The sequence below is a fragment of the Panthera onca genome, chromosome C1 (assembly GCF_046562875.1).
Source record: "Panthera onca isolate mPanOnc1 chromosome C1, mPanOnc1 haplotype 2, whole genome shotgun sequence".
In the NCBI taxonomy this organism is placed as follows: Eukaryota; Metazoa; Chordata; class Mammalia; order Carnivora; family Felidae; genus Panthera; species Panthera onca.
In genome coordinates this window covers 196,669,903-196,685,648 of record NC_138346.1, presented here as the reverse complement: position 1 = coordinate 196,685,648, position 15,746 = coordinate 196,669,903, and the positions used below count along the sequence as shown (strand labels likewise).

Genomic DNA, 15,746 nt, shown 5'->3' with positions numbered 1-15,746 from the left:
GGATGTGTGTGTGTGTGTGTGGGGGGGGGGTGTTGCAGAAGCTGGCTGAAGGAGGATGCAGCCCCCATCCTGGCAGGAGGAGATGTGTTGGGGGGTCAGCGACTCCGGAGAAGGGCGTTCCTGAGGTAAGGTGCCTACGCACTTCAGAACCCCCCAGACTGGACAGCAGAGGCAAAGCCTGGGGAAGGAAGCGAGTTTGGGAGGAGCAGTTTAGATCAATGTTGGGAGGTGAGATTCATTCTGAGAGGGGTGGGGGTTGGGGGGAAGGGCGGTGAGATCCGGGGCGGTGGGCAGGAGATGGGGGCGGGGCTCTCTAAGGCCGAGGTGGGGGAGGGGGCGTGTCTCCCCCCCCACCAAGACCTCCCGGACTGGAGAAATGGGAGCTGCCCCCTCGCGAAAGAGACCCCAGCTCTGTTAGTTCGCGAGTTGAGGCGTGGTGGCAAGGAGGGCGCCTATCGAACCGCCCAGGCTCCGGATTCCGCTCGCTGAGCGACGTGCGGCTTCGCGCCCAGGTAGGGCTGGGGGTGGAGCGGCCGGGGTTGTCCCCGGCTCGGAAAGACGTCTCTGGGCACTGACCCCCCGGACCCCATTCGGGCTACCTGAGTCGAGATGCTGAGGAGATGGAAATCTCTGTCCTCCTCCCCCGGCGGGCGCTCCCTAGTGAGGGGGCCGGGGAAGTGAGGGCGTCCCCTTCCCTCTCCCGGGCAGGGGCGGGGGCAGAGCCTAGCTCACTGCTTCCCCCCGCCCCGGGGTTGGAGGGGAAGGGGAGGAACAGGGACCCCCCCCCAGGGGAGGGGCTCCGGGCCAACGCCGCGGGGCGTCTCCCTGGCAGTCCCTCCCCCCGCCCCCCGCCCGCCCCTCCGGCCGCCTCTGCCGCCGCGCGCCGCAGCAGCGCCGCCTTCCCTGCGCAGTCGGTGTCTCCGCGTCGCTGGGTGAGTGGGGGCCGCTCCGGCCGGGGCTGGGTGATGCGGGGAGGGGGCAGCTCGGAGGGAGGGGGCCCCGTCCAGCCTCTCCAACCCCGCCGCTCTCGCGCCTCCCGGGGAGCCTCCTTCCGAGGGCGCTGGGGAGAAGGGGGCTCCCCAGGGGAAGAGCGCGGCGCTCTCCAGGGTCCTGACCGCCGAGTGGCCAGCGGGGAGGAGTCGCGTTCCGGCCGCCTCGGAGCGCCCCCTCCAGGAGGGGCCCCGCGCCCGGCGCTCTGAAGCGTGGGCTCAGGGCGAGAGCTGGGGAGAGGTTTGGAGAAGGTCCCCAGGGCGAGTTTCTCAGGTCGAGCTGGGGGGCCTCCCACTCGGGGGACTAGGGGTCTTTGCGGAGACAACAGAACCTTCTACCACCCTCGTTTCCAAGTCTTCCGATTTGGAGGGGCAGTTCTGAGGGTGGCAGGGAGGAGGGGGCCACTGGAAGATCTCTCCTGCCCAGCACATCTCTCTGCCCCCGCCCCGATGACCCAGTTCCTTGGACCTTGAGGAGGGGACTAAGGGACACACTTCTCCGCCCCAGCCCCACGCATTTCCTCAGTCCCCTCCCACACACTTGTTCATTGGGTCCTCAGTCTGGGGCAGAAAAGGCTGCTTTAGAATGGAGGGTCACCAACTTGCAAAAACATGCATGTGACACTGCTGAGGACACACACAAGTCCACTAAATGGCCACTCAGGCATATCCCCCTCATACTGTGATGGGTGCGTACCTAGTCACATGCACATATATTGACTGAAACACACGGGAGTCAAATGCCATGCAGAAACCCGAGACATATGTGCGTACATGAACCCAAGCACTCACACACATGTTCATCCACATGTGCACAGAGCTATGTGCAAATGCACACACAAGGAACATCCTCACCCTGTCTCACTCACAGCCCGAGGCTGGGGGGAGGGATTCACTTGCATACACCCCTACACTCCTGCCTGGAACTGCCTGGCTGTCTCCTCTCCATTGCCTTCCCCTCAGCCCTCCGCGCCTTAACCTCCTTTACTGAGGGGATCTTTCTGGACTATGTGAAAGGTAAGTATTGGAGAAAGGTTGGCTGGCCAGGGCTCTCACTGGAAAAGAGGCCCCTGTTATGTCTGAGAAGGGCTGCAGCTCCCTCTCCTGGGACCTGCAAGCACCCCTGGGAAAAGAAAGATGGCAAGGCTGCCTGAGGGTCCCACGTGCAGCTGGCCATGTGAGAGGTGTCAGCATGGGAGTTGGCTTGTGATGGCATTTGTGAGACATGTGGGGTCGTGGGCTGGTGTCTTGATGCACAGGGTATGGGAGCTGTTCGTGAGTGGTGCCGTGTGTCAGTACATGTGAGTTGTGGAGCAGCGGGAATGTTGTGTGGAGGCATGGTGACCCATGGTGGTATGTGAGTGGCCTGGGAGCCAGTGTATGGATTTGGTGAGCTATGTAGCATTAATATGTGTCAGTGTGTATTCATTTGTATGTTGTTGTGCATGAGTCTTGTGGCATCTGGGTACACATAAATCATTTTTATTTGACACTTATATGTGTAGCACATATATGTGTAGGCATCATTCTAAGTGCTTCACATGTATTAACTAATTTAATCCCCACAATAATGAGGTAGGTACCCTCATTTTACAGATGAGGCAGAGAGAGTATAAGGAACTCATCTAAGGTCACCTAGCTGGCAAGAGGCAGACCTGAGATTCAAACCCAGGTGGTCTGGCTCTGGAGCCTAGGTTAACATCTATCTTACGCTGGCCTTTGTCAGGCACACATGTGTGGGGGAGAGAACAGGTCAGTGTCTGGGCTGCAGGTGTATTTTGTAATGAGCAGGCATATGCGAGGCAAAGAAGGAGCAGGAGGGAAGAGGGAAGAGGACCAGGAGGCCTTTTTGCACCTCCCTGGGCAACTCTGGGAGGCAGCCCTGTCACTCCACGGCTTTGCGACCTGCAACAGGTCACCTCACTTCCTTGAGCCTGCCTTCTCCTCTGTAAAGCGGGGCTAACTCCTGGACTTCACTTTGTGAGTGTGGAATGATATTCACTTGTGAAAGCCCAGTGGCCGGCACTGAGAAGGCTCTCCAGTAAATGTGAGCCCCCTTCCCTTCCTCCGTCTCCTGGTCTGTTCCCTGGGAAACTGTAAGGTCCTGGGAAATGGTGTGGAGCATGTCACGGGCAGGATGCCGGGGTATGGGCTGTTGACTTTGGGCCAGCTGCTCTCTTTCATTGGGTCAAATGAGAGACTGGAGAGCCTGGTGTCCGGGGGGCCTTCCTGGAGTGGCGTCAAGGGGCCAAGAGGGCCTGACCATTTCCTCTCTACCCCTTGACCCCCTCGGGAATCCAGGTGGGACTTGGCTCGGTGGCCATGGGCAAGCAGAACAGCAAGCTGCGGCCAGAGATGCTGCAGGACCTGCGGGAGAACACGGAGTTCTCGGAGTTGGAGCTGCAGGAGTGGTACAAGGGCTTCCTCAAGGACTGCCCCACGGGCATCCTCAACGTGGACGAGTTCAAGAAGATCTACGCCAACTTCTTCCCCTATGGTGACGCCTCCAAATTTGCCGAGCACGTCTTCCGCACCTTTGACACCAACAGCGATGGCACCATTGACTTCCGGGAGTTCATCATCGCGCTGAGCGTGACCTCGCGTGGCCGCCTGGAGCAGAAGCTCATGTGGGCCTTCAGCATGTATGACCTGGATGGCAACGGCTACATCAGCCGCGAGGAGATGCTCGAGATTGTGCAGGTGGGCCCCTGGACCCCTCAGAATGCCAGATGCAGGGCCCAGCAGTTGGCACCCCCCATTCCCTTTCATCCTCTCGAGAGCCCTTGTGGGTAGGTAGTGGCGGGTGCTACTCTTGTGACCCATTTAAAAAACTATTAGGAACTGGTTTCCAATTTAAAGAAAAGTTGAGAAAACTCTCATATATCCTTTACCCAGATTCACCAATTAACTTTTGCCATATTTGCTTTATCATGACGGGCATGCGAGCGTGTGTGCAATGCTTCGCTGTTGTTCTGAACATGACCCTCTACCCCTGAATACATCAGGATATATTTCCTAAGAACAGGAACATACTCTTACATGACCCATAATATAATTATCAAAGTCAGGACATTTAATGTAGAAACTCTTTTCTAATGTAGATAAATGCTATTATCTAACTTACAGACCATATTCCAGTTTTGTCAACTGTCTCGAAATGTTCCGTATGGCACTTTTTACCCAGGTTGAGGATCACACATTGCATTTCATTGTTGTGTCTCTTTAGAGTCCTGTGATCTGTAATAATTCCTCAGTCTTTGTCTTTCAAAACTTGACATTTCTTCAGAGTACAGGCCAGTTATGTTTCATTGATCCTCATTTACTCAGGAGAAAATGAATGCTCAGGTAAAGACATTGGCCCAAAGCCACACAGACTGTAAGTGGACTACCTTGGGTCCACCATCCACTTTCCATGAGGACACCCAGCCACCTTTCAACTGACTGAGGGCCCATTAAAAACCTAGTACTAAGTGATATGTTTATATCCGTGAGCCAGTGCCTCCTTACAATAACCCCGTGAGGCTCAGAGAGGTGAAGTGACTTGCTCAAGGTCACACAGCATGTATGTGGTGGAGTCAAGTTAAGCTGGCCACCACTCAGAGTTGCCCCTAGAAAGGGATCTGGCTTCTAGTTCTGGAGTTGGCTTCAACTCTTAGATTTCCCATTTGTAAAATGGGGATGGTGATACTGACCTCACAGGGAGACTTAAGGACCTGACATAAATGCTCTTTCTTAGTACAAGTTTAAGCGTAGCATATATTAGCTCAATCTTCCAGAGTGCCTATCCCCCTGGCCCAGCATTGAAGTCCATCAGGGCTCTGGTTCTAGTCTATCTATCCAGTTCCTAGTTCATTTTTGCCTGAGCCTGTGTTTCTTCACCCATATAGCGAGGGTGTTAGCTCCCTACAGCACCAGGTTATTGCAGGTATAAAGTGGGACAGGGGCTCTAGCAGGAGAGAAGAGAGTCCTCCATATGATTGTTACTTGGCAAATGTTAGATGCTGTCGGTTGCTATTCTCTCCTCTGCACATTCTCTGCTCTAGCCAGAGTGGCCTTTTCAACATCCTTAGGATATGCCCTGAGTAATCCCACTGCACAGCTTTGCACAAGCTCTTGCTCTTTCCTTTTGCCTCTCTGAATCCTTTCCCTCTGGTTCCTCGGCTCTGCTGCTTCCCCTTCCATTGCATCCAGCCCCTACTGGATTCTTGCTTTGGCTTCTCTCTTGCTAAGCATCAGGGTATGCTCTCTTGAGCTAGACTAGCATGGGCTGCTTGGGGATGCGCTGCCCTCCCTGTGTCTATCGCTAGGGATAAAGCCTTAATGTTTGTGACCCCCATGGACCAGGCATGAACTCTCTAGCTGACGGACAGTGGGAAGTTCTGGGGGTCCTGGTGGAAGGGCTGGGGCAATCAGGGTGATGGAAAACAGCAACAGCTCAGCGATTGAACATACCAACCAATATGAGAGATGTTCACGTTTTACCACTTCGTGTGGTTGCACTGCACTATACTGGTAAATCTCAGCCCTGTTGGGGGCGCCAAACCCAAGACATCAGTCATGCCCAGCTTCATTCCTTCGGCCCCCTCAGGACCCCTGCCTGGCTGACCTCTGCTACGTAGGCCCTGATTTCCTTTACGGCAGCCGGGCAGCCCGAGATGGCCGGTGCAGACAGAGCTCTGCAAATCCCAGTGGCTGATTAATTACAAGTTGGCTCCAATGAAACAGTAAGTGCACAACAATTCCAGACAATTAATTAGGAGACCCAGGAGAGGGCTGTCACGAGGGGAGCAGTCACCTGGCCATCCTTCTCAGGACCCAACCCTGTGGACACACCACAAGGGAAAACGCTGCGTCTTGGCCTCTTGGGGCTCCCACTCTGGTGGGAGAGAAGAAGTCTGCAGCCCACATTGACTAGCTAAATGTGGCATCTGGAGTCTAGGGGACTGAAAGGCAGGGAAGGCCTGAGGATGTGGTGGATGAGTAATGATTATATTATGAGCTGCTGTTTGCTGACCACTTACTCCAGCCAGCTACTATTCTAACTACAACAGTGTCTCATTCAATCGTCTGGACAATCCTAATGAGGGAGAAATGAGGAAACAGGTTCACAGAGGTTAAGGACTTGTCCAAGGCTACACATAAGGATTTGTCTAAGGCTTCCACATTAGTGGAACCAGGATGCCCCTCCAAGTCCATCTTACTTCAAAATCCCTGCTGGTCATCGCTACCCACAAGCATCTATCCCACAACTCTGAAGGAGTGGATTCTAATTCAGTCTCTGCCGTCAATTCCCTTTCTAAGCCTCCATTTCTTATCTGGAAAATGAGGATCATGATACCTGCTTTTCAGGGCCGTTGTGAGGTTAAGAAATAATGCATGTAAAGTACCTGGCACACGGCAGGAGCCTGATAAGTGGTAGCTAGTACTATTATTCCAGGAAGAGGCCGTATATTCTGGGAAACCTGAAAGGCATGGAGGGGTTGGTTGTGGCAGGGTCACTCACCAGGGGAGGCCTGATGATGGAGAGGTCAGCAGGGACCAAACGAGAAGTACCTTGAGTGACCAGGGCTGAATGGTTTGGACTTGGTACAGAGGGCAGTGGGAGGCACCAAAGGCTTTTAAGCCGTGGAGTCCCTGCCAGATGTCAGGCACTGTGCTAAGTTCTGAGGATATGGGTACTAGCTAGATATCCATGATCTTTAGCTGTATGCTGGAAACTAGGTGCAATCCTACAAAATTGCTTTCAGAGAGGTGTCCCCAAAGGAAGAGCCCGGGAGGCTCTGGGCCAGCATATGGACCTTGACCCAGGCAGGATCAGAGAAGGCCTCCCTAAGAAAGCGCTATATAAGTGGAGTCCCAAAGAAGAGTGGGAGGCAGCAGAAGGAGCGTGGGGCAGCATCCAGAAGGAGCTGGGTGCACGGTGGGCCTGGAGGGAAGCCTGTGTGTGATAGGAGCGAGGCGGCGGCCCACTGGGCTGGGGACGTGGCGGTGGAGATCTGTGTTTGGAAAGCTTTCAGAGGCAGCGTGGGGGACAGATGCGAGGGAAAGAGGCCGGAAGAGACCAGTACGGAGGCCGGATCTGGATCTGAGGCAAGGGAAGTTTATGGGATGGGAGAAGGGAGGCTTCTTGGCAGAGGTGTCAGTTGCAAAGAGCTGGAACGTTGGGGGGGATCCGTCTGGTCCTTGAGTTCTGGGGCGCCAGGACCCAGTCTATCCCACAGGCCAAGCCCTACGTGCTCTGCCTACATTTAGCACAAATATCCTCCTTCGTGTTGCCTCCAGAGATCCTGCACGTGGCAGCTGCAGTTCTGGGCACAACTGAGCGCATGCTGTCCCCGCCTCTGGCAGATGCTCATTTGCGTTTATTTGCATAATGCCCCCGCCCTCTCTGGGCCCTGCGGCCTCGAGCCCTACAGCCCTTAGTGCGGCTCTGCGCCCCCTGCCGGCCACACAGGCGCCGCAGCCCAATGTCACCTCCTTCGTCCAGCGCCCCCTGTAGGCGGCCGAGCGCGGGCTGCCCAGGGCCCCGAAGTTTCAGAAAAGCAGCTCTAAGCCGGTACTCATCCTGGAGCCCGCAGCGCCCCGCACCAGCTCCTAAGCCCGATGTTCTAGCCCCTTCGCTATCTGGGTCCCGATATCCTCCAACCTCTCTCCTGGCCCACTGCACTCAGCCACCCCCAAATTCTCGGCGCCCACTCAGCTTCCTGCTGCAGGTCCTTTGTACGTGCAGATTGCTCTGCCAGCAATGCCTTTCCCACCTGGCGCTCCAAGGGAACTTGGTCAGGGCCCGCTCCAATAGCCCCCTCTTCTGGGAAGCCTCTCCAGGCACTCCTTCCTAAACTAACCCCCCTTCCCGTTCCCCCACGCCTCCGTGACCATCTCTCCACCTCACCCAAGCGGGGGCAGCAATCTTCTGCGTGTGTGGAGGCCGTTTTGGATGCTGGGGGTAGGGGGCTCGGGCAGGCTCCTCTCACTCCCTGCCTCCCCCTCCCGCCCCTCAGGCCATTTACAAGATGGTTTCCTCCGTGATGAAGATGCCGGAGGACGAGTCGACCCCAGAAAAGAGGACCGAGAAAATCTTCCGCCAAATGGACACAAACAACGACGGTGAGGGGGCAGGGATGGGGCGGGGCGGGTGCCACTCCCCCTTCCTCTCCCGCGGCTCTGCTCGGCCTCCTCTCGCTGCGCGGCCGCCTTCTCCAGCATCACTGCTCCCCTCGCCCCGCAGGCAAGCTGTCCCTGGAGGAGTTCATCCGCGGGGCCAAAAGCGACCCGTCCATCGTGCGTCTGCTGCAGTGCGACCCCAGCAGCGCCTCCCAGTTCTGAACGACAGGACCCAGGTTCCCCCTCCTCCCTGCCTTCACTGGCCCTCTCCCGGCTTCCTTTCCTTGTGTCTATCCAGGCTGGGGGTCAGGCTGGTCGCACCCCCCGCCCCCTGCCCACACCCCCCGCCCCCAGGGCCTGCACTCTGGGGTCTATGGAGAAGGCAACCCTACAGCAAGCAAGCGGTTAGCACCCTCAGTCCAAAAGGCAATATCTCCCTTAGGCAATGATTGAGACGCAGGCTCTGGCTGGGTCTGCCCTCCCTTACCCAGAGGGAACTTCAGCCATTCTCCCCCGCCCCCACCCGCACCCCGACTCACACGCAGCCTCGAGCTCCTCCCCCAACCACCGGGCAAGCTCCCCCACCCCCCCCCCCTCCCTTGTAGCTCTCAGCCTGGGTGGAGGGCGGAATCATGCCCAGGTGAGGAGGCTGTCTTCATTTGGATAGGAGGAAGGATTCCGGAGGTGTGGAGGTTTGAGGAAAAAGCTTCCTTGAGTCGTCCTTTCCTGCAGGAGGGCCTCGACCCTTCCTGCTTCACAGCTCTTGTTGGCCTGGAGACCACGATGCAAAAGGACCCCCCCCCCCCCGCCCCCGCCCGCAGTTCCAGGCTCCCAGCTGTGGGTCCCATGAACCCCCACCTGCCTTTCAGCACTCGGATGAACACAGACCCACCGATCCCTCTGTACATTTTTTCCTCTCTCAGAAAGACACACACACAGGCCCACGATGGGCAGACACATCCAGAGCCCCAACCACAGCATCCTGTGTGGGAAAGAAGCACAGGGCCCCCGGCCGAGTCCCCTCCCCTGCTGCATGCATCCATGTGGAGCATCTCTGTTCTTTTTAATAACTTCAGAATAAAGTCTCATTTCAGTGCAGTGGGCTGGGTAGCTGAGGGAAGGGGTTGAAAGCCCCACCCGGGCCCCTGAGTGACCAGTGAAACCTCTCGGGTCTGTTCCAGGAATCCAGACCTGGTCACAATGCAGACTTGGTTGCAGGGGGCCCCAGTGGTCACGGGGCCTGGACGGGCCACCAGCTCTCAGAGGGTCAGCGGCTCAGAGCTGGTGCAGCTCAGCAGGTCATGGCCCTCCACGGGCTCTGGGCTCTCCTGCATCTGCAGAGACACAAGAGGCTGCCAGGGACTGGGTCTGCTCCTATAGGACACCCAGGGGAGGGGATGAGGGGAGGGCTGGGAGGATCTCTGGGGCAAAAGAACCTCACTACCCCCTCCCATGCAAGAGCCAGACCATACCCTTGGAGTGCCCCCAGATTGAACCCAGATACTCCTCCCTCTCCCTCAAGACTCATCCTGGGCCTTGGGGGAGCCAGGTTTCAGCTGTGTGACTTAGCTGGGAGATCTGACCTCTCTAAGCCTCTGAGCTTCTCCCTTTCATCCTGGAGGAAAAACTACTGCCCCAGTTCTCAAGGCAGGGGCCCCATGCAGAGGGTAGGGGCAGACTAGCCTGGGCTTCCCAGCAAGGGCTCCCAGGAAATATGGGGAGTCGGGGCTGACGGAGGGGGTGGCGGGCCTTACCATGTGGTGGCTGCTTTTCCCCCACCAGGGCCTCAGTTCCAGCAGCTGGTGGGCGAGCTGGGCACAGCGCACAGCAAACACGCTCTCTGCCACGCAGAACACTAGCGAGATACCCCAGAGGCACAGGCTGGAGCTCTGCGGGGGGGCACAAGGGGCAGGATGCAGGGTGGGTCTCCAAGAACCCTTCCCACCTCTGATGAGCCCCTGGGTGTCACCACCCATCCCCCCACTCCTCCAGCCCTGCCCTGCCCCCTCCTGCAATCCCAGGCCTGAGCACTCACGTAAATGCGCGTGGGGTCGAAGGGACAGTCAGGCACCAGTACCAGCAGTCCGGGGCTTCCAAAAGTGCAGGCAGCCAGCAGCGCCCGGCCTTGGGTGGCAAAGGTCACGGCGATGGAGGCCAAGAGGCCCAGGGCACAGGTCAGAGAAAGAAGGGCACAGGCCATGCTCGAACTAAACACTGTCCAGCGCTGGATGGGGGAGGCCACCGGTCAACGGATGTCAGGCTTGGTCCCATGGGGTCAGCGTCACTCCCTCCGGGCAAGCTAGGCCCTTTGGGGTGGCTGCTGCCCCCACCCGACCCCTACAGCCCCTCCCAGGAGGAGCCACATACCAGGGGGATGCTGGGGAGGTAGCGTGACAACACGATGGCTGCAACGCCTGAGGTGATGACCTGTGGGGAAGGAGAGCAGGCAGGTGTCAGGGGCAGCTCCGGGTAAAGATTCCACCGAGGCCAACTCTAGCCCTCCAAGCCCCCGGCCCCTCATCTCCGCTCAGCTTTGGCCTCACTACCTCCATCTGCACAGAGGCACTGCCTCCTCACGGTCCAGCCCCGAAGAGATGTTTCTAATATCCGGTAACTCCCTGCCTACAACCTTCCGTGACTCCCCACTGCCTATAGATGTTTAACTCAAACAGGGACCTGTGTAGCCCAGGGCCACAGGGCCATGTCACAGGCTATACATGACATATCTCTCTGGAGTGGAAAAGATTTGGGGATAAACTAAGTAAACTCAACTGGCAAGGAACTAAGCACAAAATTGTTATTTTAACAAGTCAGAACACTTCATGGAGGAGAATTCAATGGGCTGAGCCCATGGGAGGCAGGTGGTCTGATGGCCACCCAGCAATGGCTTTACTTCACTGAACAGCCCCAAGTAAGTGCCCCAAGCTCTCTGGGCTAAGCCCCAGTCTGCAGGATGAGCTCACAGAAAGGACACTAGCTTTGGCGTCAGACACAAACGGTTTCAGATCCAGCCTGGCTTCTTTGTATCGACAGGAGGTTGGGTGAATCCTCAGTGTTGGTTTCCCCTCTGGAAAGCGGGGGTAACAGATGCCCCCTGTTGCCAGATGCAGTTGAGGATTAACGGAGGAAATGAGGGCAAAGCTGAAGGGATCCAGCCCAGAGCCCATCCCCGGTGGATCTCCTAACCCTGAGCTCACTGCTCTCCCGGAGTTCCTTACAAGGCTGGTGAGAGGAACACTGGGGTCACTGGGGAACCCCAGGGGTCACTCCAGGGGACACTACACACATCTGCACAGCCCGGCCCGTCCCACTGACTGAGGCTTCTCCCGCTTGCTGGGGCATGCGATCTCCATTCACCTAAGTCTTGACGCCAGCGGGCTGTTCGAGCTTCACTTTGTAGAGGAGAGACTAGGCTTAGAGAGAGGAAGAAGTCCCTCAGCCGGGAGGTGGCAGAGATGGAACTCAAGGCTTTGATGGATGGATGTTGCCCAAAAGGTGCAGTCACCTCTGCTAACAGATGGGAAAGAGCTCTGTGGCCTTCAGAATGCCAGGCCCCTTCATTCGTGGATTCCTCAAACAGGTACTGACACCTAGTCATAGCCACGGCCACCATTAATTGAGCACCTACCATAGATCGTGCCTAATGCTAAGTTCCTGCCAAATTTGTTTTTTCGGTGTCCCCAGAATAGATCTTAGCCATTCCCACCTCCACACCTTTGCATCTGCCATTCTCTCTGTCTCTGGAATGTCATCCCAGCTTCCTCTCCTACTTGCTGGCCCCAGCGTGCCTCCTATGTGGGCTATGGTAATTGCAGCCTATCTTTGAACTCCTACTCATCCGTCAATATCCAGCTCAGGGGCCTCCAGCTCTGTGAACACTCCTGGACCCTCCCAAGCTCAGCTGATGCTCCTTCCTTTTGTCCAGCACTGCCTTGGTTACTTCCTTATCATCATAATAATCCCAGTTCGCAAGCGTGAGCACTAACCATGCGCCAGATACCATGACACGCACTTTACGTGGATCTCATTACGTGGATCACTTTACGTGATCTCATTCATACTCACGGGGACCCTCTCAGGTGGACAATGCTACCATCCCCATGTAATAGACAAGGCAGCTGAGGCAGGGAGAGGTTGAGAGACCAGAGGCTTGGCGCTCTCTCCTTGCCCACCCCAAGCCCCCTCCAGCTCCCTCTCGCCAGTCACCCTCCCCGCCTGGCCATACCACGATGGCGGACGTGACAGAGAGGATGTTGACCACGCAGTACTGCAGAGCCACGGCATCGCGTGGGGCAACCACGTAGCGCAGCACGGTGCCGTGCAGAAGAGCAGCTGCAATGAAGCTCACATGGCCCAGCACTACCAGCACCAGCCCTGTCTTCATCAGCACCTTCCGGAAGTCCCCCACACTCAGGCCACCTGTGGGGGACAGCCAGGTCAGGGCCATGGTGCGGCTCAGCCTCTGGCAGAGGAGAAGACTGAGGCCCTGGCAGGATTAGTGGACACTGGGTGCTAAGTCTGTTTCCGGAAGGCTTGGGGTCAGTGACTTGTCTTCTCTGAGCCTCAGTTTCCTCATTTGGAAAAGGGGTTCACAACACCTTCGTGAGAGTCTTTGGGGCTCTAAGGCTGGAAAAGCACACAGGTGGTACTTAATAAAGGGCAGGAGTTCTTGTCAGTGCTCAAGGTTACGCGTGACAGGGCCACAACTTGAACCCAGGTCTCTAGCTCTAGGTCCATGATCTTTCCACGAAGCTCCCCATTCGCTGATTTATTCATTCAGGAGTTTGTTACTCAAATGCTCAGAGTGCCTGCTCTGTGCCAGGCCCTAAGGTACCACGGTGAGTTTGACAGTCACTGTCTAGGCCCCAAAGAGCCCCTAGTGCACTGGGCAGGGATCAGATCCTGCTCGGGATTCAGTTTGGTGTGTAGAGCCTGGCACATAGTAGTCAACTCACAATTGCTGAACTGACTTGGGGCAAGAAACTCAAGCCTCTGAGGACCCATCTCCTCATCTTTAGAATGGGAAGAGGGGTGCCTGGCTGGCTCAGTCCAAAGAGCATATGACTCTTAACCTTGGGGTCTTGAGTTTGAGCCCCACGTTGGGTGTAGAGATTACCTAAATAAATAATTAATTTTTAAAAATAATGAAATGGGAAGAATAACCCTTGTCTCCCAGTGGAGGAGGGTCCCAGGAGGAGACAGATGGGAAGGTAGGTGGGGCATACCCTGGGGGTGCTGGGAGAAGCAAGCTCTTGGTGCAGGGAGACTGGACAGGGACAGGGCAAGTGGGGGAGACTGGGACCAAAAGAACATCAGAGACTCCTCTGCAGATTCTGAGTGGCCAAGTGGCTACGCAGCCCCTGTCTGCACACCTCACAGGGAGGGATCTCTCCTCCTTGGGCAGCTCAGGCTGTTCCATATCTGCTCTTTGGAATGTCCCCTATGGGTCCTGGCTTGGCCACAGAGGACACACACTATGCCTCCTGGCCCTGTCAGCCCCCTCATTCCAGCCAGCTCTGGGAAACTGGCCAGGCCTCTAAACTAAGTTCTAGGAAGTCCCTTCCTACACCTCAGTCTCCTCATCTGTGACAGAAAGGGTTGGATCCTATTTCATATATGGGAGCCCTGTAGCTAAAAGAAATGAAAGAAAGAAGGAGAGAGAGAGAGAGAGAGAGAGAGAGAGAGAGAGAGAGAGAAAGGGACAGGGAGGGAGGGAGGAAGGATGGGAGGCAGGACGAGAGAGAAAGGAAGGACGAGAGAAAGGGAGGGAGGAAGGAAGGAAGGAAAAGAAAGGAAAGAAAGAAAGAGGAAGGTAAGAAGGAGGAAAAAGAAAGACGGAAGAAAGAAAAGAAAGAAGAAAGAAAGAAAGAAAGAAAGAAAGAAAGAAAGAAAGAAAGAAAAAGAAAGGAAGGAAGGAAGGAAGGAAGGAAGGAAGGAAGGAAGGAAGAGGGAGGGAGGGAGGGAGGAAGGAATCAGTAGGGTGGATATTCTTGGGCGCCCTGTGCCAAGAAGCAGTCCCTGGGAGCAGCAGGGTAGGGCCGCTGTCATAGCCCTTCTGTGTGACCTTGTGGTATATAAACTCGGGAGGGGCCAGCGCAGCTGGTCGCTGAGACACTTGGGGCCCTGCAGGACCCTCTGGAGCAGGACTGGGTCTCAGAGCAGAGGGCAGGTGATGGCTGGATGGGACCTTGGAACTGGGATGGCCTCATGAAGATTAACTGCTAGTCAAACAGGAAGCTTTGTCCCAAGGGCCTGACCCACCTCGCCCCATCCACCCACCTGCCTGGCAGCCCAGACACCACCTGGCTCAGGGTTGGGCTTACGAACAACAACCTCCTAGGACCAAGACTTGGTCAAACTGGAGGGACAGGGCCAGTGTGGGGCTGTGCCTGGAGCCCTGGACAGAGTGTCAGGGCAGTCCTGACCTCTCCTAAGTGATCATTCTTAGAGCACTTAGCAATGGGTTGGCACTTCACTCTCAGGAGCCAACTTCGTTCCCACAGCAGTCCTGGGAGGTGGTGCTACCACCCCCATTTTACAGATGAGGAAACTGAGGTTCATGAGGTCTCTTGGCCAGAAAGTGGGGAGTCCCCGGGTCTGTCTGATGCCCAAGAGCAGCATCACTGTGCCCAAGGAGCGAGGGGAGGAGACACACCAGTCCCGCTCTGTCTGGATCCTGTTGGAGGAGTGGAAGGTTGGAGGTGGGAGGCTTTTGCGAGGCTGAGGAGGCGAAAAGGCAGGGAGCCTCTGGCTCAGGGCTCGCCGGGCCCTGGGTCTCCCTCCCTCTGCTCTCCTTCTGGGCCAAGCGCGCGCTGCTCTCTCCAGCGACTCTCCTCCCGCCTGGGGGTTCCCTCCTCCGCCGGAAAGGAAAGTGGGGACGGAGGGCGGAGGCGCTACCCCACCTCGAGAGGATACCAGCGGCCCTCCTCCCTCCACCGCATTGCTGGGGAAACTGAGGCCGAGAGCGGAAAGTGACCCTCAGAGAAGGCGGCGGGGGCCTCGCGGGCCGTCCCGCCGCGGCTCACCCAGGCGCAGACACATCTCGGCTCCCGCGCGGGCTCTCCGCGGCCGCTTCAGCGGGGCTCCGGGTGCCGCGGCCGGCCGCGGGGCCCCGCTCCCATCCCGGTCCGCAGCCTGGGCGCCCGCCCGCGCCGCGTCTGGGTCCCGGGCTCGCCGGCGCCCGGCCGGCCTCCCTTCCCGTCACCCCCCGGGCGGCCCAGCCCCGGGCGGGCCCTGGCGGCTCGTTTGCATCCCGGGCCGGTCCGACCGGCTGGGCAGCCCTTCCCCGCCCGCCCGCCCCGCTGAGTCACGGCGCTGGCCCCACCCACCCGCCTGCCCGCCTGCCTCGGCGATCCCAGCCCTCCCCAGTGGTCCCATTGCACAGATGGCCACTGAGGCTCCGAGGCGCAGCCGTCGTCCAGATGGGGGCCGTACGCGTGTTGGCTGTGGCTGCCGTGACCTGGTGGGCGCCTGGTCGGGCAGCCCCAGGGTGAAGGTTGGGAATCTACTTCTTTCTAGAAGATGGGTGGTGCAGGAGCACTACGTGGGAGACCAGAGTCTGTTTCCTGACTTACTGTAGGACCTCAGGCAAATCACTTTCCCTCTGGGCCTTAGTTTTACTGGGCAAAGAATGGGCTCTGTCCTGGGAGTCTT

General features: G+C 57.3%; 2 protein-coding genes across 3 annotated transcripts; one reads left to right on the top strand and one right to left on the bottom strand.

The window, feature by feature from the left end:
* Window positions 1–489: 489 nt before the first annotated feature.
* HPCA (hippocalcin) lies at window positions 490–9,189 on the top strand. 2 transcript variants are annotated; one of them, XM_078452099.2, is made up of 4 exons: window positions 490–512; window positions 3,291–3,689; window positions 7,991–8,096; window positions 8,218–9,189. In XM_078452099.2, the coding sequence occupies exons 2-4, from the start codon at window positions 3,312–3,314 to the stop codon at window positions 8,313–8,315; spliced, it is 582 nt and encodes a 193-aa protein (XP_078308225.1). In that variant the 5' UTR covers window positions 490–512; window positions 3,291–3,311; the 3' UTR covers window positions 8,316–9,189. The 2 variants fall into 2 exon arrangements, with proteins under 2 accessions (XP_078308225.1, XP_060482805.1); XM_060626822.3 differs by lacking the exon at window positions 490–512 and adding an exon at window positions 609–932.
* TMEM54 (transmembrane protein 54) lies at window positions 9,142–15,332 on the bottom strand. Its single transcript, XM_060626823.2, has 6 exons — window positions 15,119–15,332; window positions 12,319–12,512; window positions 10,461–10,520; window positions 10,129–10,317; window positions 9,848–9,982; window positions 9,142–9,427 (listed from the first exon to the last, which is right to left on the bottom strand). The coding sequence occupies exons 1-6, from the start codon at window positions 15,132–15,134 to the stop codon at window positions 9,353–9,355; spliced, it is 669 nt and encodes a 222-aa protein (XP_060482806.2). The 5' UTR covers window positions 15,135–15,332; the 3' UTR covers window positions 9,142–9,352.
* Window positions 15,333–15,746: the final 414 nt, after the last annotated feature.